We start from the raw sequence: 25,613 nt of genomic DNA on the forward strand, positions 1-25,613 counted from the left end.
CTGAGCCTCTGCCCATTGATCTTGTGACAGATCTGGCCAACCGTTTGGAAATGGCAAAGTACGGAAATGAAATCTGTACCCCTGGGATACTGTGTGTAATATCCTCTTGTCCTGTGTAATTAACTGCCAATTTTGAGCATGAAGTGCTAATTTTCCCCCCAAGGGGGCTGCCAAAAGATAAGTGCTTGGTGATGGTAGAGGGAAGTCATTGAGACTGCTTACTGTAGGGCTGTGCTTTGTTTCCTCCAGATTTGGAGGTAGAGGCACCCCATTGCTTTGACCTGTAAGAACCCTGTGATTGGTACCTAGAGCCTTTTGAGCACCTGGATTTGCCTTGTGAGGCTCTGTTGGACACAGGAAAGGACCAATTTTTAGTGGGCCAGTGCCTACTGAATCTGGGTGGCTGCATTTGTAAGAAATATTTTACAGTTTGCATAGATTTAGCTTTGTCTTCCATTTTCTTTAAAACCTCTTCTGCCTTATTACCAGAGTATCATGCTGTAAAGGTGCATCCAACAATTTAGCTTTAACATGATCACGCAGACTTTGCTCCTTGAGCCAGGCATGCCTTCTAATCATAGATCCAGTAACTGCGGCCCTGCAAGAGGCCTCCAAGGAATCAAAACCACATTGCAAAGTATGCTTTCCAACCTGTTCTGCTGCATGCAATCATTCCTGTAATTCTTTATTCTTCACACAACCAAAAATCAACATTATTTTCTGTTTCAATAAGCCCATAACATGCTGTTGATATTTAAGCATATGAAACTGACAGTTTAAGGCCCTAACTGCCAAGGCTGCAGACGAATAAACCTTCTTTCCCCATCTATCCAGCGCCCTGGAATCTCTATCAGAGAGGGTAGGATTTTTTGGCTGTAGAGGCCTTTACACCTTTGGGGCTCTGTGAGATAGTTTCAGGATCAGCAACAGGATATTCGAATAAAAATTTGTGGGAGTCAGGAACCCTGTAATATCTGTCTAGCTTACTAGGAGCCAGATGTAGGGAATCAGGAGCTATGCTTGATTCCGAAAACACAACAACGTCTAAAACAGAAGGTATAGCCAAAGGCCTATGCTGAGGAAGAAGAAGGAAATCCCTAAGCCTCTTTTTTGATTCAGAGAAATCCTGACTCTCCCAATGAAAATGTTCCCTTAAAGTATGCAAGGTTTCTCCAAAAGAATAATCCTCAGGAAGAGATGCAGATGGGATGGATTCCTCTGCATCTGAATCCTCATAGGGTGGTACAGAAAATTACTGATCAGAAGAGGAATCAGAAGAAATAGAAACCTGATCTGAAGATTCATAATCATTGTCTTGCCTAGGCCTCTTAGCAGGGGGGTTGGGAACCCCTGATCAAGGTAATTAAGTCCTCAGACATTTTGATCATCTGTTTTTTAGGCATAGGGGCCTAAGCATGTGGCTTATGCATCATTTTTTTAGACTTGGAAGTTGTTTTTGAAACTGGCGTTGGTTTTATATAGAAATGTTGAGGCCTGAAAACACCCTCAGAAGCCAGTGCCTGCTCAGCGGCTCTGGACCCATCCGAGGGAGAGACATCCACAGGTTCAATACTATGAGAATCTCGCGGCATACTGGGCTCTGCATGGGTCTCGGTAGAGGCCTGCGACTCCAAAGTAGCAGGTATCAGGAGCTGCAAAAGCGCCTCACTGAATACCGGCGAAGCGGCAACTGGCTTAGGAGAAGTTTTGTCATCGGTTTTAGACCTCGACGGTCTGTCTCTGTCTTTTTCTTTGCGATTTTTGTGAACTCCGGTAGTCGGGATTACTATCAGATGACATTTCAGGGTAATTAAATCTGGATCCAAAATATTTTGAAGCAAAAAATATACCGACGCTTAATAGTGTGTTGGTTAAATCTAGCACAAAACCGACAGCAAGGCATGTTATGATCTGGGCCTAGGCAAGGAATACAGTACAAACGAAAATCCTTATGAGGTATTTGCTTCCCACAAGTAATGCAATTATTAACTTTTACTGACATCAGTAAGGAGCAAGAAAAAGTTTTCCCAATGGGGTACTTAGCTTTAATTGAAGACTTCGGTTCTGAAACTCGAATGCAAAATTTCAGGAGTCGGCCGACCGGCACTTAAGAACTGCTTCTGCTTTGGGCACCATGCGGCAAGAAAGACTGAATAAAATTGCGTCGGCTGCATGTTTTATACTCCTGACGACCTGACGTCATGGAAGAGGAGACCGCAACCAATGCAGGACCAAAGACTTTGATATTCAGGCCGACTGAGGCTAACCTGCCAGCAGATTACCCAAATGTAATGACTGCAACAGTGAAACACGAAGAAAGTACAGTTTTGTACCTACCATAAATGTAGATGTCCGATAGGTATGCATCTGCAGTCATAACATATGGGTTGTCCTGCCTCAGGCAGCCCTTTGGTCGGCCGGATTCCAAAGTCTGGGTCTGGCCTCGGCTGATGTCGCACTTTCCCCGACGTCAGAGCATCTGAGGTATAAAAGCATCACCCGACGCCATATTCCTCAGTTTTTCTTGCCCCAAATTCCAAACATAATGCAAATATATATATATATATATATATATATATATATATATATATATATATATATATATATACACAAAAAAAATACACCATAACAGATTCCCCCCAGCTAGCTAAAGGAGGGGTAAGCACCCTAGGAATACCACAGAGGGGAAGGAGGGAGGGTAAAACCTGACTGCAGATGCATACCTATCGGACATCTACATTTATGGTAGGTACAAAACTGTACTATGTCCTTCAAGGATGCATCTGCAGTCATAACATATGGGTAGAATACCATAGCCAATCTGGGGGTGGAGGTACTAAGACAAAGATGGTGTAGTTAAGATACCCTGCAGGACTGATGTAGCAAAACCTGCTCTGGATCTGGAGTATAAAGGTAAATTGTAATGCTTGGCAAATGTATGCACGGAGCTCCATGTAGCAGCTTCTAAAATGTCCTTGGTAGCCACCCCTCTTAGGAAGGCTGTAGTGGTGGCTGTGGCGCTCGTGGAATGAGGCCTAATATTCACAGGAACAGTCTTTCCATGAAAGGAGTAGCAAAAGCGAATGCAATTTCCTATCCATTTTGAAATTGTCTGTTTGGAAATTGCTTTTCCTTGTGCCCCAGCAGCATATGCTACAAACAGTTGGTCAGTCTTTCTGTAACTTTTAGTTCTGTCCAAATAGTAGCGTAATTGTCTGTGTATGTCCAGAGTGTGTAAAAGTTTCTCCCCTTTATTTTGTGGATTTGGGAAGAATGTAGGTAAGTGAATTGCTTGGTTCAAGGATACCCTAGATACCACCTTTGGCATAAAAGAAGGATTGGTTCTTAATGAAACTCTGTCTTGATGAAAAATAAGGAATTGCTGCACTGCCATTAAAGCTTGTAACTCAGATACTCTTCTTGCTGAAGTTATGGCCAGAAGGAATGCAGTTTTCCAAGACAGAAACTGTAGATCCGTCGATGCTGCTGGTTCAAAGGGAGGCAGTCTTAGTTTTTCCAGCACAAAGTTAAGGTCCCAAGTAGGTAAAGGTGGTTTCCTTGGAGGATTGATGTTTTTGATTCCTCTGAGAAATTGTTTTAAGAGAGGATGCGAGAAGACTGGTGGATTTACATTGTATTCTGCTGAAATTGCTGAGGCATGTATCTTAATGGAAGAATAAGACAGGCCATTGTGGAACAATTCTGCTAAGTATTCCAGTATATGTGCCATGCTCATCACTGTCACATCTAGGCCTTTTGTTGTGTTCCAAATGAGAAATCTTTTCCATTTTGCTGAGTATGCCTTCCTTGTGGAAGGACGGCGAGCTTCCATAATAATGTCCTTTACTCTCTGGGATAAGGTATTCTGAGGAGGAGTCATGGTATTCTCCAGGCAGTTAATTGCAAGGTTTTTAGGTTGGGATGCAGGATCTTGAAATTGTTCTGCGTCAGAAGAAGTGGCCATAGGGGGAGAGACCACGGTTTTGTCTGTGACAAGCTCTTCAACAGTGGGTACCAGTGCTGCCTTGGCCAGTCTGGAGCTATCAGAATCACACTTGGCTGTTCTGCCCTGATCTTCAGTAAAACCTTGGACATTAATGGGAGTGGTGGGAAAGCATAGACTTTTCGAGCTTTCCAGCTGAAAGAGAGAGAGTCCACCTTCCATGCTTGTGGGTGGTATGTCCTTGAGCAGAAAGTCTTCAGTTGATGATTGTGGGGTGAGGTGAACAGATCTATCTCCGGCCTTCCCCATGTTTGTGTTATGAGTAAGAAGATGTCTGGGCGCAGCATCCATTCGTGTGCATCCATGGTAGTTCTGCTTAAGCTGTCTGCCAGAGTATTGTCTTTCCCTGGCACGAACTGGGACTGTAGTTGTATATTGAGTTTCAAGCAAAGTTCCCATGGATTCATAGCCAGTCTGCATAGAGGGTAGGAATGCGTGCCTCCTTGCTTGTTTATGTACCCCATAACTGTGGTGTTGTCTGTCCTTATTAGCAGGTGGCCCTGATGAAGGAAAGGTTTGAAAGCCTCGATTGCATGTATCACTGCCAGCATTTCCTTTTGGTTTATGTGTATGCGCAGCTGTCCTTGAGACCATAGCCCTTGGATATATTTGTCCTCCATGTGTGCTCCCCAACCTCGGTCTGAAGCGTCCGTGGTGATGGTTTGGTTTGCTTTTGGTTTGTTGAAAGGCAACCCTCTGTTGGACTGGCAGGCTTCAGCCCACCACAGGAATTCCTTTTGAAGGCAAGGGATGAGTGGAATCAAAGTTTCTAAGCTGTGACTGCGCTGAGTCCATACACTCCTTAGGTACCATTGCAATTTTCTCATATGCAGCCTGGCTTGTGGGATTAGGATTATGCAGGATGCCATGTAACCCAGGGCCTGCAGGATTTTCCTTGCAGTCAGCTGAGTTTGCCTTGTCAGATTCTTGAAGTAATCCGGAAGTTGTTTTTGTTTTTCTTCTGTGAGAAAGGCCATTTGGGTGGTTGTGTCTAGATCTGCACCCAAAAAGGTTATTCTTTGGGATGGAACAAGTCTTGATTTTTGGATGCTGACTGTGTATCCCAAGGCTTGTAATAGTTGGATGGCATAGTCCAAGTCCTTTAACAAATTTTCCTTGTTGTCCGCTTGTATCAGGCAGTCGTCCAGATATGGGTAGATTTGAATCCCCTGAAGTCTGCAGTGTGCAATTACTGATGCCAGGCATTTCGTGAATACTCTGGGTGCAGTAGATAAGCCAAAGGGCAATGCTGAGAATTGTTAATGCTCTGATCCTGCAAGAAATCTGAAGTGTCTTCTGCAACTTTGTCGAATAGGGACATGCAGGTATGTCTCCTTGAGATCTAGAGTCACCAGTGAAGACTCCTTGCCCAGCATGGGAAGAAGCTGCTGTAGAGTCAGCATCTTGAATTTTGGCACAATGAGGGAAGTATTCAGTGCGGACAGGTCGAGAATAGGCCTCCATTGATTTTCTTTTCTTGGAACAAGGAATAATCTGGAATAAAATCCTTGGCCTTGTTCTGAAAGAGGTACCTTTTCTATGGCTTTCATTTGTATTAATTTGGTGATTTGTTTCAAAGCCTCTGCCCTCTGATTTGGTGGCAGGTCTGGCATTCCTTTTCTTTTTGGCAATGTGTGGAAATGGAACCTGTATCCTTTGTCTATTATTTGCAGTGTCCATGAGTCCCTTGTAATGTAATGCCAATTTTTTGAAAATAAAGAAAGCTTTCCGCCCAATGGTGCTTCTAATTCAGCCCTGGTCGGCGGAGTCAAAATAAAGTCATTGAGTCTGTCCTGGTGTAGCAGTTGTTGTTGTTGTTCCTGCACTACCTCTCTGGTTGGGAGGCTGCCACTGACGGCCTCTGTAAGAGCCTCTAGCTTGCCCTCTACCTCTGGCACACCTGCTCCTGCTTCTCTGGGATCTGTCTGAGTCCGGAAAGGACCAATTCTTAGTAGGCCAATTTCTGCTGAATCTCAGTGGTTGTACCCGCAGAAAGTCCTTGACTGTTTGCACAGATTTTGCCTTTTCTTCAAACTTCTTTAAGACCTCCTGAGCCGTGGAACCAAATAATTTTTGTTTTTCCATTGCAGCATCCAGGAGCTTAGCTTTAACATGGTCCGGTAGAGATTGTTCCTTCAACCAGGCATGCCTTCGTATAACTGCCCCTGTCATAGCTGACCTACATGAAGCTTTAAGTGCATCATAACCACACTGCAAAAAATGGTTGCTAACCTGCTGTGAGTTATGTACCAGATCCTGAAGTGATTTACGGTCAAGGGGTTCAGAGGAGGAAAGCTTCTTATACAATTCATCTAACAAATATTCTTGGTACTGAATCATATGAAATTGACAGTTTAAAGCCCTCATGGAAAGAGTTGCAGAAGTATAAACTTTCTTTCCCCATCTCTCTAAAGCTCTAGACTCCCTTTCAGAAGGTAAAGGATGTTTAGCAGTGGCAGCTGCAACCCCTTTTGGGCCCTGGGAAATAGTTTCTGGGTCTGCAGTGTGGGCCTTGTGCAAGTGTAGATGAGAATCCGGGACCCTGTAGTAACTATCAGGTTTGGCAGGAGCCGGAGGGAGAGAATCAGGGGCTGTACTAGCATCAGAGTACACATCATCAATAACATTCAAAACAGGAGGTATAGCTAAAGGCCTATGCTGAGGTAAATGTAAAAAGGTCCTTAATCTCTTTCTAGAATCAGAAAATTCCTGGCCCTGCCATTGAAAATGTTCTCTCATAGAGTGCAGTGTCTCACCAAAAGAAAACTCTTCAGGAGGGGAGGCCGAAGGAATAGATTCTTCAGCATCAGAATCCTCGTAGGCAGAATAAGCCTCCTGCTGGTGTTCTGACAACACAGATTCATCCGTAGAGTCATCTGAAGAGTGGGGGTCAGAGGGCTCAACCCTGTGCCTTTTGTCTGGTGGTGGAAGAGAGCCCCTGTCCGGGTGAGGTTGACAACCTCTAATTAAAGAGATAAGAGCTTCTGCTAGGCTGAGAATCTGAGAGCCAGTAGAAGGCCTCTGAGAGGTAGTCTTGGGAGGCAAAGCTTTAGCAAGTTTGGCAGCTTTAGCCCTAGAGAAGGCCTTAATGGACATGGATGCAGGGGGTCTGGCTGCACCACGTGCAGGAGTAGACTTGTCTAAAGGAATGGTGTCGGACATGTCCTGGATATTGGTTTCAGTAGGTAATTCAATAACCGACTCGGCCGGAGCCTCCGGGGCTGAGGTAGTCGGTTGAATGGATTCGGTAATAGGAAGCACCGAGGACTCGGTTTCAGCCGAAACCGAGACACTCGCGGTAGGCCTAACCGTGGTTTCAGCCGAAACCGCGGGCCGCGAGGGTCGGTCCTTGTCCTTCCATTTTTTAACCACATGTGAAGTCGGAGTCTCTGACGGCATCTTATACGCAAAATTAGCCCCAAAAAAATCCCTCTGCAAACTCCGACCGACGTCTGAGAGTTCGTCAGTTGAAGGAAGCACAGGCAGAGCAGGCCGAGACATCGTGGTCTGGGCCTAAGCAAGGGAGGCAGTAAGAGTGGAAATCCTTATGAGGTATTTGTTTCCCACTAGTTAAACAATTATTTACTTTATCTGACATCGGCTGAGGCAAGAAAGAGTCCCCAATGGGGTACTTAGCTTTTTCGAAGTCTTCGGTAGCTGAATCACAGGAGCTGGCCGACCGGCACTTGCGAACTGCTTCTGCTTCGGGCACCACGCGGCAAGAAAGACTGAGGAATATGGCGTCGGCTGATGCTTTTATACCCCAGATGCTCTGACGTCGGGGAAAGTGCGACATCAGCCGAGGCCAGACCCAGACTTTGGAATCCGGCCGACCGAAGGGCTGCCTGAGGCAGGACAACCCATATGTTATGACTGCAAATGCATCCTTGAAGGACATCATATTAATCCCCCTGGTAGACAAGGTCTTACACCATCTTAGGGTGTCTTTAACTGATAGTCCAAACAGTGAAGAACCATCAAAGGGGGCATTGACAAAAGAAGCCTCACATAGCTCTGTGAAATCACAAAGCCTCATCCAAGCATGTCAAAGTATCGTAATGCCGGTGCCAGCTGCTCGAAGATCCTTCCGCTGAGTGGGAAACAAGCCTCATGGAAGAATTTGCTAGGGAGGTGAGAGTGGTTAGCTTTGGAGAAATCTTATCCAACTCCTCCTCAGGCATGCATGTTGGCCAAGGATTCAGAGTTCCTTAACCAGGTCTCACTGAAGGTGAATAAAATGTGCCAAATAATTAAGAGCTCTCAGCGAAAAGGTCGCTGAAGCAAAGGTGTGCTTCCTGAACCTGCTCAGTGCTCTGTACTCACTGTTTGGCAGATGGACAGTTGAGCTCTGCTGAGCGAGCTCTTTCTTGGTAGCTGCTGCCACCACCATAGCATCAAGTGGGATGCCCTTACTCCAAAAGGGTTGACCCTCGGGGGAAAAAGAACTTTGTCCGGATGCTTTAGTATGGGCTCTATGGTGTCCGGCTCCTTTTGTCTACAAGAGCCCATGATGTAAATGATCCTGCCCTGAAGGCCGCCAGGAATATGGATTCCTCCAAACAGGGTTTTTTTTGCATGACCAGCCACCTCTTTGCTTTAAAATTTCTAAGATGTCTGCAAAGGAGACATCGTCTCGTGGTGATTTAGGAGACCTTTCTCCCTCATAATAGCTCATTATCCTCATAAGAGACTCCATAGCGGAGTCCAAGTGTCTCCTTTTGCATGTCCTCTTCCATGGGATCTCCTCTGTGGGAAATTCAAGGGAGTAGTTGGAAGGGGCCAACTTAGGTGGGATGGTCTGCAAGTCCTTACAGGCAGGCTGACCCTGGACAGAGATGGTAGGTCCAATACCCAGATCTAATGCAGGAACACAGGGAGGATCAGAAGTCAAAGGGCCCGGTACTCTGCTTACAGAGAAAGCCTTTTCTATAACCTGGAAATCTAAAGGACCCAGGGATACTCCACCGAACTTCCTAGGAGCCAGAACTCCCGAAGAAGGGGGAAACTCACTGGAACCTCGACCCCCAGACAGAGCCAGACACGTGCTGTTGAGGGCTGAGGCTCCAAGGGGAAGGGTATGATCTGAAAATACTGGAGCTGAACCCCGCCCCTTGGATCCAGCCATGACATCCCTGATCCGGGACTCACTCTGATCCGAAGACCTCGGAGCACAGGCAGTCAAGGTCACTGTTGTCATCAAGGAAACAAGAGTCCTCTGACCCAACCCCAAGTCCCATGGAAGACTACAGTCCTGGGGCTCCAAAACCGAAACACAGATTGGAGGAGAAAAAGAAGTGGTAGGAATACTCTCTGATCCACAAGGGAACAGAGCTGGAAGTACCCAAATCTGGATCTGAGCCTTTACAGCAGACTATACCATCTTGTCCACATTATCATACAGGCTTCTAGAGGATCTGGGAGAAGCCACTGAAGGAGGACACGAGTACTTGTAGGGTCTGCAAAATGTTTGCTGGAACTGTGGGAGAAACAGCTCTTATAGATCTCCCAGGAGAATGAGTAATGGACTGCAGATCTGGGGAGTTGCATGAGAACTCGGATCTGGAGACTTCAAGGAAATAGAAGGCTCACTTAGACCCTTCAAATCTATGAGATCCGAGGGAGCCGACATCCTAGGAGCTGAATCCTTCAGAATCTTGGTAGGAAGCTCCACTCCGGAATCTTGGTAGGAAGCTCCACTCCGCCCTGGAGTCCTTGAGACATACAATACACCAAAGATTCAGAGAGTTCCTTAACAAGGTCTCTCTGAAGGTGAGACCAAGCAATTCCTTGGGGGGGGGGGCATAAGGCCCTTTAGAACAAGTTTGTTTCTTTATTGGATAGCTCTAGGATTAAACCCCTCACAGATACTGCAAGGGGAATCCAAATGAGCCGGTCCTAAACAGTAAACACAATTGTCATGTGCGTATGAAGCCCTAACACACCTCGTAAACACTGACAGGGTAGGCAGGGAACTTAAAAGAACATAATATTAAGATAGATTATCTACTGATAAAGTCTAAAGAGAATTTAAGAAAGTTTTAAGGAAGAAATTATTATAGAAACACGTAACTGGTCGAGCACTGGTCACCACGTCTCTATGCAGTTGTGGCAAATGAAATCTGACAAGGTTGAGCTAGGGGCAGGGGACTGTGGGCAAGGGAGGAGATGGAGCCCGGAAGCTGAAGTCTGTAAAGGTTGGCAGAGTCGGATCTGAGGATCGGATCCATAACCCATCAGTGAAGCAGAATGAGGACATCATCAAATTAAAGGGTTCACAAATTCAAGGAGATAACTGGTGTGATAATCAAGAAAGTTAGCTTTATTTACAGATAACATTATTTTATACACGATAATTCTAGAAAACAACAAATTATGCAATTTACAATGTGATGACATAAAAAAAGATGTTTAAAAAAAAAAAAAAAACATTTTCTTCCACCATCAACCTTGAAAATTCTTTGCAAAGACTAAATGAAGAACTGTCTACTTGAAATAACCACAGAAGCTACTGGACTTGAGTTGAGGTTTAGGTGCAAAAAAGATGACATATATTTTATTTATTTATTTATTTTACATTTGTTGACCGGGATAGTCCGACTGGATGCATGTCCATTTTCAGCGGAGGCCCGGGGAGAAAAGCTCCAAGGGTAAGCAGATACAGCATTACATAATACCAGCATTACATATTACAAACAGACTATTTATAGAGATTACATAAGTAAGCAAGTTAAACAAGTTCCACAAGTTAAAGTTAATCCTGAGCGCAAGTCAGGATTAAATTAAATTGCACAGTAAACTGGTTAACAGGTTTTTACACATTCTAGAGAGTTAGCCAGGCTTGATACATTGACATAGCCAGTTAAGTGACAAATGTTGTTTGAGTCTAGTTTTAAATTGACCTAAGGTGGAAAGTAAGGTAATATCAGATGGAAGAGAGTTCCAGGATCTACTTACAGACTTTGCAAAGAGAGAGTCACCGGCTGTGTTATTAATTTTGCTAGTCCGAATTAGTAGTTTATTAGAGGATCGAAGCGGTCAAGGATTGTTATACGGGGTGATAATATTTTTAAGTGCAGGAGTATTGTCCGGATTATAGAGGATTTTATAGGCCATAATCAGTTGGTTATACTGGATTAGGCTAGGTAGTTTAAGCCACCCAAGCTGATTTAGATTGATGCAATGATGTGTCCTAAAAGGCAGCCCAGTGGCAAACCTGGCAATGTGGTTGTAGCAAATTGAAAGTTTGTTAAGGACAGTCTTGTTTAAATTCAAGAGTAGAGGGGATGCATACAGAAGGGTTGAAAGAAGGTGAGAGCGAGCTATGGCAATTTTAGCTGGAGGGGTTAGGAAAGCCCTTTAGAAGAACGCCATAAAGCCCATGTTTTGTTTCTAAGGGTAATTTTGAGTTTAGACTCTTTAGAAAGCCATGGCGCAGTTTTTGCCTTGGTTCTCTTTGAACGAACAGGTGCATGCAAATCAAGGATCTCAAGGAATTTGTTGTTAAAGTATGCTACTACTTCCTCTAAGGGGAGGTGTTTTAGAATAGACCAATTATATGAGTTTAGTTCTTGTTGGAATTTGGCAGGGTCAAAGTTTTTATTGTTTCTAACCTTTCCGAATAAGGGTTGTTGGGAATTAATGGTTTTGTGCTTAATTACATATGTGAGAAGGTGATCGCATAGGCCATCAAGGCCATCAAATATTACACTGAACATTCTTGGTCAACTTTTTGAGATATAAAAGAAATAAAGATAACACAAAAAAGCATAACAGAAAACTTATACAACCATGCATGGAGTGATTCAGCAATACTCATAATTATGGGGACACAAGATGAAGCATTTACATGTACGGATTAAAAAGGTTTCTCTTATGGCAGCTGAGTTTATGTGGGAAGAGACTAAACAGAAGAGAACACAAGAACTAAGAAACTAGCAGCTCCTGATTATGGTTATGGACAATATGACATGAGCAATGAAAATGTTTTGATCTCCTTTAGTCTTGTACTCAGGTCAGGCATTTTTTTTTTTTTTTATCAACCAGAGACATTATAGATGAAGGAATTTACTTAAGAGGTTAAGAGTGTAAGAATTAAGTGGGATAAACTGATGTTTTTCTGATTTAAAACCGTACTTAACGCTATGCATTTTAAGATCACGTACATAATAACTCAGGCACAACATTATAAAAAAGTTATGTACTCACCATAAAGTACAGTTGTGTACACTTACCATAAATGTAGATGTTCGAGTGTATTCACTGTTGCAGTAATTACCTTTGGGTTATCTGCAGGTAACCCTCAGCCGGCCTGAATATCAAAGTCTTGGGTCCTGTGTCGGATGCTTTCTCTTCTTTCACGACGTCAGGTAGTCAGAGGTATAAAGCATGCAGCCGACGCCATTACATCAGTTTTTCTTGACCCAGATGTCAGGTGCCCCCATAATGGGAAGCAATCATATATATATATATATATATATATATATATATATATATATATATATACCTCCAACAAAAAGCAAATACACCAGAAAGCTGAAATACACTAAACCAGAAGAAAGGTATAGTCAAGAGAAGTCAGGGGGCTGGAGGGAGGGTAACCAGGACTGCAACAGTAAATACATTTGAATATCTAAATTTATGGTAAGTGTACACAACTCTACTATGTTCTTCGTGTTTCACTGTTGCAGTCATTACATTTGGGCAGATTCCCAAAGCTAAGGCAGGGAGGAGGAAGTTAGGGAGCATTAGGACCAGCTATTAAGCCCTGCAGGACTGCAGTGGCAAAACCAGCTCTGGATTTAGAGAACATAGGCAAGTGGTAATGCTTGGTGAAGGTATGTACAGAGCTCCAGGTAGCAGCTTCTAGAATGTCCCTGGTAGGAACACCTCTGAGAAAGGTTGTAGAGGTAGATGCAGCCCTGGTGGAATGTGATCTTATCCCCTGAGGGGTAGGTATTTGATGTTGCTTATAGCAGAAAAGAAAGAAATTACCTATCCACTTAGAAATGGTTTGCTTTTAAATGGCCTTCCCCTCTGCCCCTGCAGCAAAGGCAACTAGCAGCTGTTCAGTTTTTTCTGAGAGGCTTAGTCCTGTCCAAATAAAATCTTAGTTGTCTGTGCAAGTCCAAAGAGTGCAGTATTCGTTCTCCTTTGTTCTGTGGATTAGGAAAAAAAAGTAGGTAAATGAATGGACTGATTAAGGGCCACACTGGATACCACCTTGAGCATAAAGGAAGGGTTGGTCCTGAGTGACACCATGTCAATATGCAAGATGATGAAGGGCTCCACTGCCATGAGGGCCTGAAGTTCAGACGCTCTTCTTGCTGAAATGATAGCTAGAAGGGAAAGCAGTTTTCCAAGAAAGGAATTTCAACTCTGCAGTTGCTGCTGTTTCAAAAGGAGGTAGAGTGAGATTTTCCAATACAAAGTTAAGATCCCAGGCTGGAGTAGGGGCTCTCCTGGGTGGTCTTAAATTTCTGGCCCCTCTGAGGAATTGTTTCAGCAGGGGGTGTGAGAAGAGGGGTGGATCAGTATTATAATGTGCTGAAATGGCTGAGGCATGAACTTTAACTGATGTGAAGGAAAGGCCCTTGTGAAGCATCTCTGTTAAGTATTGAAAAATATGTGGTAAGCTGGGCACTGTTGTGCCCATCCCAGAGTCTGGCTCCAGGAACAGTATCTTTTCCACTTTTCAGCATAGGATTTTCTAGTACTAGGCCTCCTGAATGACATCTAGCACCTGCTTACTGAGTGATGCTATTGGAGAGCTCAGGGAATTAGCCAGGCTGTAAGGTTCAGGGTTTGAAGCTGGGGGTACAGAATCTGGCCCTCCTGCTGGGACAGCAGGGAAGGGGTCTGAGGCAGGTGCCACGGATCCAGCAGTGACATACTACTCAAAGGGGGTACCAGTGTTGGCGTGGCCAGTCTGGTGCAATCAGTATTGTCCTTGGTTTGTCTTGTTTGATCTTTAGCAGAACTTTCGGGAGGAGAGGCAGAGGGGTAAAGGCATAAACTCAGAGGCTTTACCAAGTGAAGGACAGGGCATCCACTTTCCAAGCTTGGCTGTGGGGAGTCCTTGGGCAGAATTTGTCCAATTGGTAGTTCTGAGGGGAGGGGCGGCCATGGTGGTGCAGCAGTTAGTGTTGCCGCCTCACAGCAAGAGGTTCTCCGGTTCGATCCTCGGCTGGGGTGCCTTCTGTGCGGAGTCTGCATGTCCTCCCTGTAATCGCATGGGTTTCCTCCGGGTGCTCCGGTTTCCTCCCACATCCCAAAGACAAGCTGTAGGTGGACTGGATACTCTAAATTGGCCCTAGGTGTGAGTGTGTGTGCCTTCAGTGGAAGGTTGGGCATCGGGCTAGCAACTCAACACTGTAAAACTCCACTGCCAATCATGAGCGGACAGGTGATCTGCTGTGATGACCCCTAACCGGGAAAAGCTGAAAGAAGAAGAAGAAGGTAGTTCTGAGAGGAGGCAAATGGGTCTATCTCTGGGTTCCCCCACTTGTTTCTCAAAATGTTGAATATCTGTGGTTCCAGTTTCCACTAGTGTGGGTCCATGAGACTTCTGCTTAGGTCGTTTGCCAGTGAATTTAGCTTGCCTGGCAGGAATTGAGCTTGTAGGTGCACTCTGTAGCTCAAGGCTTGTTCCACAGAGTCATGGCTAGTCTGTAGAGAGGATATGAGTGGGTTCCCCCCTGCTTATTTATGTAACACATAACAGTGGTGCTGTCTGTCTTTACCAATAATTGTCCTGGAAGAATGTGGTCCTTGAAGGCTGTCAGTGAATTCTGTACAGCTAACATTTCTTTTTGATTGATATGCAGGTGCAGCTGACTCGGGTTCCATTTGCTCTGAATGCATTGCCCTGCCAAGTGAGCCCCCCCATGCATAGTCTGATGAGTCTGTTAGGGTTTGGGCGGCAGGGGGTAGAATGAATGGCAGTCCCTTGTTGTGGTAGCAGGCCTCTGCCCACCAAAGGAGCTCTGTCTTTATACAAGGAATGATAGGAATCGTTGATTCCAGGTCCTGTGAATGTTGACACCATAGCCTTTTTATATACCATTGTAGTTTCCTCATATACAGTCTTGCATATGGAATTAGTAGAATGCAAGAGGCCATGAACCCCAGGGCTTGCAGATAGATGGATCTTTGTGGCCAGAAGTTTTAAGTAGGCTGTCAAACTTGTTTCTCTGGCGTGAGGTAAGCCATCTGGGAAGTTGTGTTCAAGCTTGCTCCCAGGAATACAACTTGTTGGCAGGGTACAAGATGAGATTTCTTTTCCGTTTATGATGTACCCCAGTTAAGTTTCTTTACAAATGCCAGATGATTTAGTAGCATGTCCTGGCTTTCTGCTTGAATTAGACAATCGTCCAGGTATGGATATATTTGAATATTTCTTTGCCTGCAAAATGCAATGACTGGAGCTAGGCACTTTGTGAACACCCTGGGCACAGTAGATAAGCCAAAGGGAAGTGAAGAGAACTGATAGTGCATGTAGCCTGCTCTGGAGCATAGGTATTTCCTGCAAGATTCCCTTATTGGAATGTGCAGGCAAGCTTCCTTTAAGTCTAAGGTTGCCAACCAGGCATCTTTGGCTAGCATAAGAAGCAGCTGATGAAGTGTTAGCATTTTGAATTTTGGGATTACCAAGAAAGTGTTTAGAATAGAGAGGTCCAAGATAGGATGCCAGGAGCTGTCTTTTCTGGGTACCAGGAAAAGTCTTGAGTAAAAACCTTGTCCCCTTTCTTCTGCTGGGACAGGTTGAATAACCGTGACACTTAGAAGAGAGAGAACCTGCTGTTCAGCCTCTGCCCACTGATTTGGAGGTAGGTCTGGCCAACAGTTTTTGGGTTGGTAAGGTGTGGAAGTGGAATTTGCATCCTTGGGAAACTATATTTAAAACCCATTTGCCCTGGGTTATGAGTTCCCAGTTTTTTGCATGCAGTGCGATCTTTCCCCCTAAGGGAACATGCAGTTGAGCAGGGCTGGGAAGGTTTAAGGTTAAGTCATTGTGACAGTTTTCCATAGGAGTGTGTCTTACTACTTCCAGCTTTGGAAGTGGAAGCCTCCCACTGCTTAGGCCTGTGTGTCCCTTGAGACTGTAGCCTAGGTGGTCTGCTGTTCCTGGGTTTGGACTGAAAAGACCTGGAAGAGACAGGAAAGGAGCAATTCTTAGAAGGCCAATGCCTTCTGAATCTGGGAGGCTGTACTTGCAGGAAATCTTTTAACAGTTTGCATAGATTTAGCTTTTTCCTTCATCTTTTTGAGGACTACTACTGCTTTGTTACCAAACAGGCGATCTTGGTTTAAGGGAGCATCCAGTAATTTAACTTTAACATGATCCGGCAAATTTTGCTCCTTAAGCCAAGCATGCCTTCTAAGAACAGACTCAGTGACAGCAGCCCTGCAAGATGCTTCTAAAGAGTCAAAACCACATTGCAAAGTATGTTTACCAACTTGTTCAGCAGAATGCATTAAATCCTGTAATTATTTATTTTCAGCACAGTCAGGAATCAACAATTTTCTGTTTAAGTAGTCCCATAATATGTTGCTGATACTTTACCATATGAAAATGGCAGTTTAAGGCCCTAATGGCCAAAGTAGCAGAAGTGTATACCTTCTTACGCCATTTGTCCAAGGCCCTAGAATCTCTATTTGAGGGGGTAGGGTTTTTGGCAGTAGTAACCTTAATGCCTTTAGGTCCCTGGGAAATGGTCTCTGGGTTCGCAGTAGGATTCTGAAAAGGAACTTGTGAGAGTCAGGTACTCTGTAATACCTGTCAGGTTTCCTGGGAGCTGGAGGTAAAGTGTCTGGGGCCAGGCTAGATTCCCAGAAGGCATCATCTACAATGCCCAGGACAGGAGTGATAGCTAAAGGCCTGTGATGAGGTAGGAGTAAGAATTCCCTAAGCCTCTTTTTGGAGTCAGAGTAATCCTGGCTTTCCTAGCGGAAATGCTCCCTAAGAGTGTGCAAGGTTTCACCAAAAGAAAAATCTTCTGGAGGGGAAGCAGAGGGAATGGAATCCTCTGCATCAGAATCCTCATAGGTAAATAAGGGCAAATCCTGGTAGTCAAAAGAAACAGAAATTTCAGAATCCTTATCAGAAGAATCAGAAGAAAATCAATTCTAGGTCTCTTAGAGGGAGAAGGCTGGTTTCCCCTAATTAAAGTAACAAGGTCTTCAGCCATTCTTACCATTTGTTTTTTAGGCATATGGGCCTGACCATGCAGTTTGGACGTCTGTTTTCTAGGCGTGAGTCGAGTTTTAGGCCTTGAAGAAGATGGCGTCTGTTTGAAATGCAAGTCCATAGGCCTGAAAACACCCTCAGACACTGGTGCCTGCACAGCAGCTCCAGACCATTCCAAGGTAGAGACATCCGCCGGTTCTACAGTCGAAGAAGCATCTCGCAGCATAACGGACTCCAAATAGGTCTCAATAGAGGCCTGTGAATCTGAAGTAGCGGGTATCAGGGGCTGCAAAAGCCCCTCAATGAGTGCCAGCGAACTGGCGACTAGCTTAACGGAAGCATCGTGGGCAGCTTTGGACCTGTGCAGTCTGTGTCTTTATCTTTACGTTTTTTCTGAATGTCGGTAGTCGGATGGCTTAAAGCTGACAGCGAGGGATGTCTGGACCTAAGCGAGGAATGCAGTATGAATGAAAATCTTTATGAGGTATTTGCTTTCCACAGGTAATACAATTGTTAACTTTTACTGCCATCAGTTTAGAGCAAGAAAAAGTATCCCCAGCGGGGTACTTAGCTTTTTTGAAGACTTCAGTTCTGAAACTTGAAAACGAAAATTTCAGGATTTGGCCGACCAGCATTTGCGAACTGCTTCTGCTTCGGGCACCGCGCGGCAAGAAAGACTGATGTAATGCTTTACACCCGACTACCTGACATCATGGAAGAGGAGAGGGAATCTGACGCAGGACTCAAGACTTTGATATTCAGGCCGGCTGAAGGCTACCTGAAGGCAGATAACCCAAATGTAATGACTGCAACAGTGAAACACGAAGAACATTGTTCCATCTGTGGTGTCCATTTTCATTTATCCTAGACATATGGGTTTGGTTCTAAGTCTCGGAACTGACTCAGCCATTACTACAACTCATAAAAGCCAAAAACTCTTGAGCCTAACCCTTTACCCACATTTCCTTCTCTCCTACTTACTTCAGATCGAGTTTGTTGAAAGACAGACAAAGAATAAATCCCTAAAGCCTTCATAGTGACCATATCTTGGACCATATAACAATAACAACTAGTGATGTCCATTATCCATGCCACCAAAAAAGCTTCAAGGGCCGTAGGAAGGTGGGAGGGGAGTCAAGGATAAATGAAAATCGACAACACAGATGGAACGTCATGGTGAGTACATAACTTATCTGATTTTGTCAATTTTCATTTTATCCTCGACATATGGGACAGAGTCCCCAGCTACCTTTGACCTTGGGTGGACTCAAGGAAGAACATTCCTGAGCACCACTGAACCAAATAACACTCTTCCCCTGCAGACCAGATCCAATCTGTAATGAGTAATAAGGGTATGAGGGGAAGTCCAAGTTGCTGCGGCTGCACAGATATCATCCATAGAAGCTCTAGATTGAAAAAAAAACTGATGAAGCAGCTACAGCTCTTGTAGAATGTGTTTTTAAAGGTCCAGGCAAATTAATTTTCTTATTATTTTAGATAAAAGAAATGCATTCTTTGAGCCATTTGGTTAGCATCACTTTGCTGACTGGTTGGCCAAGTCCTGTAGATGAAAATGACACACACAGTTGGTTGGACTTATTTTTTTATTCTTAGTTCTGTGTAGATAGAAATGTAAATTTTTTTAATTTACATTTGTTTACTGGGAAAGTCCGAATGGGATAAAACCCATTTTCAGCGGAGGCCCAGGGAGAAAAGCTCCACGTAGAGAGATTATACAAAACTTATACAATACATACAGTACACCATAAATTACATTCCATGCTACTACAGCTGACATTTCTTTATACAATCATATAATTCCTTACTGTAGTTTAGACACTGTAGTTTCTCAAAGTAAACTGAGGAAGAATTTTGTAGGGGAGAAACTGGACAGAAAAGGATGAGGTTACAGATTATCTAGACATGAGAAAGAGCACAGATTATGAGGTGGTCAGGGAAGAAGAAAAAGTATGTAAAACTAGTTAACCTGGAGTAGTACAGGAGCAAAGCCAGGTGTCATTACGATAGTTTTAAGAATCTTTTTGAATTAGTTGGTATTTGTGTTGGTGCTGATGTGGTGAAGTAGTGAATTTCACCTTGTTGCTACATTATGAGAAGATAGGGTGACCCCTGTCGTATTAGTGAATTTGGACACTTCAAGAGATTTATTTGTTGAGCAAAGACTTCGGTTTGTGGTATGAGACTGGAGAATATTTAAAAAGACAGGATTTTTCAGGTTGATACACTAATTTTTGTGCCAAGGTTAATTGATAATAGGATAGAAGTTGTGGAAGTTCTAACCAGGAGAGTTTTTTTTAAGGAGTGACAGTGGTGGGTATGATGTGGGCAGTTAGTTGCAGATTTAGCTGTTTTATTGTAGCATGTTTCAAGTTTAATTAAATCTGTCTTTTTAAGGTTGGTCAGAACTGGGGAAACATACAGAAGTGTTGATAGAATATGGGTTCTAGCAAAGACCGAGGTGTTAGTTAGATAATTTTATTTCTGCAGAGAGTACCCAGTTTTTTCTGAATTTTCTTAATTAGTTGTGCTTTATGTAGGTCAAATCTTAGGTTATCTGCTATTACTCCTAGTGGTTTTGTTTGTGAATTGGCATTACTTTTAGTATTATTCCTAGCTGTGATGTAGAAGGTGCTGGAGGCGATCTTGTGGGTTGGAAGATCATGAGTTATGTTTTACTGGGGTTGAGTAGACCTGATGGTTAGACAGCCATAGCTTGGTATCTGAAAATGTTTTTCTGGTTATATCATGGAGGTGTTGCAAGTTATTAGTGGCGCATACAAGTGTTGTGTCATCTGCATACTGGAAGTTGAAGCCAGTGGGATAGCGCTATGGAGGTTGTTTGTAAAAATAGTGAAGAGTAGCGGCCCAAGAATTGAGCTGTGAGGTACTCCTAGTGTGATGGGAAGGTGGGGGGGGGGGAGTAGGACATTAAGCCATTTTACATATTGCTGGCAGTCCTGTAGATGGCTTCGGAACCACTGAAGGACACAGGTGCTCAGGTGCAGTTTGGAGAGTGTATTTAATAGTTTGGGGTGGGAGACAGTATCAAAGGCCTTGGACATGTCTAAAAAGACTGCACGCATGTGTGTGCCTTCCGTGGAAGGTTGGGTGCCGGGCTGGCAACTCGACACCGTAAAACTCTACTGCCAATCATGAGTAGACAGGTGATCCACTGTGGTGACCCCTAACTGGAAAAAGCTGAAAGAAGAAGAGAGTTGGCAGATTTTAAAAATTCACTACAAAATACTTTGACAGAAATATTGGAGGATCAGATAGTAGTAACTAATGAAATAATTATTTTGAGCTTTGATACAGGATCTGAACTGCATAGACTTGGTTAAGGCCTTACTAACTTTAACGTTATTCATAGCCAAAGAAACAATCACTACAAAACAGAAATCAAAATCTCAACCAACAGTAATGGAAGTTTTGAATATTGTAAAGGAGATAAAAACTGAAGCTGGGGTCTTTAGAAAAGAGAAGGAGCAAACCTCATAGAAGAGTACACAAATTTTGAAAATAATGCATGCAAAACAATGGTCAGAATGAGAGAAATTTAATTGAAGGCAGAAACTGTGCTGCTACTTTACTGCATGGGTGAATGAAAATTGCTAAAAACAAAACATAGATATAATACATGACAATAGTAATAGAAAGTTTTATTGCAGTTTTTGTTTTCTATTATGCAAACTAATGTTGCAACTTAAATGTAATGACTCAGTACAGATGTTACAAAAAAATTGTTTCATTTTCTTCCATGGTCAATCCTGAAAATTCTGTGTAAAAATAATAAAGGAATGCCTTGCTTGAAATCGTGGCAGAATTACTGGATTTTGGCTGAAATTTAAGCACTCAAAAGATGAAGTGCAGCTCACATTAATCCTTCATGGTGATCTGTTGGTCGCAGGTACACAAAGATGCAAAAGTGGCAAAATTTTCATATGACACTGAAATGTGTGCATGAAAATAAAGAAGCAGTGCTCTGAGTAAAGATAATGTATAACACTGGGAAGACAGAAGTCCACTCTCTTCCCTTCAACCAAACTCATGTAGGAGGGTAAAGTGTTCTACAACAGCTTCAGAATGTTTTATGAGACTGTCCTGGAGTTGGGAACGTCAATCATCATCTGATCAAATCAACCAAATCCAGATTATGAGGTAAAAATAGCCACCCAGCTGAAGGAAAGCCATCCTTAGTTATGCTAAAAAAGTCAGAAATCATGCCCAGAACAGTGCAGAGCTAATAGCAAATGGTATCACATACTCAGACACTGAGGACATAGCCAATCTACTATCAGACAAATTTAGCTCAATCTTCATCTCTCTTTCTGTCTCACCTAATATCCTCAGAACATGCACCTCTCTCTCAAATCTTTCCAGAACATGTTCTCAAGATGCTATCTAAGGCCAAGAACACAGTTTATGGGGACATATAACATACTATACTGCCTACTGGTCAGCCTGAAATATGACTTGACTGATACCTTACAAAAGCTATTCAATATCTGTCTCAGAAACAGTCATTCCCTTGCACAAAGGTGGGGATTCAATGGACCATTGTAATTACAGATCCATAAATCTGACCAGTCTCATTTGTAAGACTGTGGAAAAAAATCATCATGGAATTGATATAGAAGAATATAGGTAACTACATACTCTTGACCCAACCTAGTTTGATTTCATCAAGGACACGTCTTGCCTACTTAACTTGGCCAGCTACTTTGAAATAGTTACTGAAGCAGTGGATGAGGGCAAAATGGTCCACATTGCCTATCTAGACCATGAAAAAGCATTTAAACAGCATCCCACAGGTAAACTCTCTGAGCTACATGTCTATCCTTATGTACCAAACTGGCTCACAAACAGAACCAAGAAGGTTATGGTGGGTGGCTATACCTCTTCCAAAAGACCTGCCACTAGTGGTGTACCCCAGGGTTCAGTCCTTGACCCACTCCTCTTTGGCATTTACTTCTTGGACGTCAAAGCTAATGTTAAGGCTTTATGGCTGGCCGAGTATGTAAATGACTGTAAACCTCGTACTATCATAAACTTCCAAGAGGACACCAAGATCCTCCAAGAGGGCCTAACCCAAACAAACAGCCAATGTCAAAGCCATGGACTAAAAGTAAACACCAGGAAATGTATACTTGTATCTTTTGTCAAGCATGACTCCTCTTGTAACTATCACATGGAGAACACCCCTAAAAAAACTGATCATCACGGAGCATAATGCCCCTTTTCAGTTAGCACATGTCCAAGCACTTGTCACAACTGTAAAGATAACAATGCTTTCTTCACTAAAAAACGCAAGGGTATAAATTGTAAAAACTGCTTAGACCATCTCGTATCCTTCTCCCTCTTCTTAGTAACATACAAATGATCTAGAAGTGTATTCTGCTTGAGTACAGACGTTTACCATACCCTGTTCTGTCAGAACTATTACACATTCGTAAGTCTAATGGCATCAAACAGCCGCTCAAGGGCTCTCAATCTCTTTTGCAAAATAAACAGAACATGTTGCAGTAACAGATTTGTATCACAGAAAATGCCTCTTCTATGGAACCATTCTTCCCTCCACACAAAATAAAGTACTTCTCTTATTCTACTCAAATGCAGTAAGGCCAAATGGATAGGTACCCACATCTCCCCCAAGTTTAAGCATTCCTGCCCCTCATGGATAGGGGGAAAACATAAATGTAACAACATATCCTTGTTTGGCATATCTCTGAGTTATATGTATGAAAAGTACAAGGGCTACAAACTACCTTGGGAATGTAAGACTAGACTTCTTAAAATCTACACAGATCAACTGCCTAGTAAGTACCTATGGACCTATGTTCTTCAAAAAAAGACCTAATTTCTTTTACTGTTTCAAAGTTCTTTAATACTCCTTAGGAAAGAAATAAAGGAAGAATAACGGGGCTTTTGTTAACAAAATAAGCACACTTAATGGTTAGTGTCTTGAGAAAGAGAGAAAAACGTTTTCCTAAAAGATCTCTCTTACACACACAAATTCAAGAGTGTACCTGTTAATTTATGTGGCTTTTTAGAGGTAACTGATGTTATCATGTACAAATCACATCACACTACTAGCAGGAACTAGCCAACAACATGCAATCACCATACACCACTAACCAAAACTATAGATCTATTTATTTTATCAGAATAAGTTGCAAAAGACACTATAATTAAACATAAAATACTTAGTTCAACGCCTGAACAATACATTAAAAACTCAAGACGGCATGTGCAGTTGAAATGGGAAAATACAGATCAACATCAACTTTAATGTGCAGGAGGGGACTTACCTGTCAGCTATCTGCGTTTTACCATCCAGCCTCACGTATCTGTATTTATGATGTCTCAAAAAGACTTCTATGATGTCCAGCATCATTGTAAACTGACTAAACAGTACAGCCCTGTCGCCCTGCATGGAACACAAATGTATTTAAAGATAACTACCACTGCAGTTACTTCTACTTGATGAATTTTATACTGATAATAAAGTATCAGGAATATACTAAAGGAGCAACTAAAAGGAAAGCCATAGACAGTAGATGCCTTGATAGCATTTCTTGCTCTGCAGTTTTACCATGTGGGTCAGAATTTGCATATAAAACATGGGTTATTCTCGGACACAATTATCTCCACTAGAAGCAGAAACAAACTAACTTTCTCAGATAATGCATTTGTGTGTCACGATGTACATCAAACTTACCTTATCCTACATGTCCATAAAAGTATGCAATGCATGCGTTTCTTCAAGATAATACACTGGTTCCCACCATGAACTCCTGAACTGCTTCCATAGTTGTTTACTATTATAAGCCCTTCTAGATGAGTTATTTCATGAATGTAAAATGTACATACAAAGCCTATGCAAGTATCAAACCATAAAAATGACTAAACATCAAACACAAGTGTAAATTAAAACAACTTTAACACCCTTAGCAGAGAGAACAAAAGCATAGCTATATGTATACTCACCATAAGAGAAGAGGTTTGAATGATACCATCACTCTTACATGAAATTCAGAAATTACCTTGCAAACACTGATGGCAATTTGTGCAGAGGGTTAAAGGAAAACTCCACCCTACAACTAAAAAAAAAAAAAAATCAGTTTTTTTTCACTATATCTTTGTTTCCTGACCTATTTTAATACCTCAAAAATTACTCCAAGTGCTTTATTTGTAATTTTAGCCTGTTTTCCCCAACATGGCTACCAATGTTGATGCATCAATGTGATCTTTTTTCACTATATCTTTGTTTCCTGAACTATTTTAACACCTCAGAAATCACTCCAAGTGCTTTATTTGTAATGTTAGCCTATTTTCCACAATATGGCTACCAATGGGGCTTGATGTATCAATGTGATCTTGTTCTCTCTCAACCTTTTCTCCTTCCCATAATGCTTTGTATGACTCATGCCAGACATAAGGAAGTAACTCTGAATTCCCATGCCATTAATATATAATGGGATTTGTGAGGGTCACTGTTATTTTTTTACTTCCTGTAAAAGGACCGCTTCTTTTCTGTCTGTAATCACCCTCATTTGTTTGGCTCAGACCTTGCTTTATACTACACTTAGAAGTTATGCAGCTACAGTTAGAAAAGTAACTACATTGCAGGCCTTTGTTCAGTGTTTTCTTTTGTAGTTAGAGAATAATTGAGTGCCCCTCCCCCCATTACTGCAGAGGTGTTAAAACTGTCACTGCACTGCAAGACCCTTGCAGAATCAATTCCTCTTAGACTACAAAAGAAAACCCTGAAGAAAGGCATGCAATTGAGTTACTTTTCTGGTTGTAGCTGGATAACTTCTAAATATAGTGTAAAACAAGGTCTGAGCCAAACATAAATGAGGTTGATTAGAAAGAGAAAAGAAATAGTCTTTTTAATGAAGGTAAAGAAAATAATAGTGACTTACACAAATCCCATTATATGCCAATGGCAAGGGAATTCAAAGTTACTTGGAATAAGGCACAAACGGAGCTCAGCAAACGGACAACTTCTTTAATGGACACAAGCACAAATAAATCCACAGCAAACAAAATCACAGCAGCACAGCAAACGAACTCATAGCAGCACAGTAATGCTGTACAAGTAAATCCACATACGTTTTCATCAAAATAACTTCATCAGATACCTAACCTCTCTTCCTTTGATGAATAAATAAATTAATCTAGTTCAAATGAACCAATGGCTAAACAGATTCAATTAAACATGGAAAATGCATTGAAACACATGGACCTTAAAGGTAAATTAATATGAATGTTAAAACCAAATAAAGAAATAAATAAATATGTATATATTTTATATTATTACAGTTATGTTTTCATTTAACTTTTAAATAATTTTATGTTTTATTTATTCGTATTGTATATGTAAGCATTTCATGGTTCATT

At 42.5% G+C, this 25,613-nt stretch overlaps 1 protein-coding gene across 1 annotated transcript in view; it reads right to left on the minus strand.

Moving 5' to 3' along the window:
• The window catches only part of SMARCAD1 (SWI/SNF-related, matrix-associated actin-dependent regulator of chromatin, subfamily a, containing DEAD/H box 1), a 3,333,959-nt gene that overhangs the window by 428,581 nt on the left and 2,879,765 nt on the right, over positions 1 to 25,613 (minus strand). The window contains exon 20 of the mRNA XM_044061375.1: positions 23,519 to 23,637. Coding sequence (XP_043917310.1) covers positions 23,519 to 23,637 — 119 coding nt within the window. The remainder of the gene's footprint in view (positions 1 to 23,518; positions 23,638 to 25,613) is intronic.

Source organism: Protopterus annectens, chromosome 2.part0 (assembly GCF_019279795.1).
Source record: "Protopterus annectens isolate FY-2018-M chromosome 2.part0, PAN1.0, whole genome shotgun sequence".
In the NCBI taxonomy this organism is placed as follows: Eukaryota; Metazoa; Chordata; order Ceratodontiformes; family Protopteridae; genus Protopterus; species Protopterus annectens.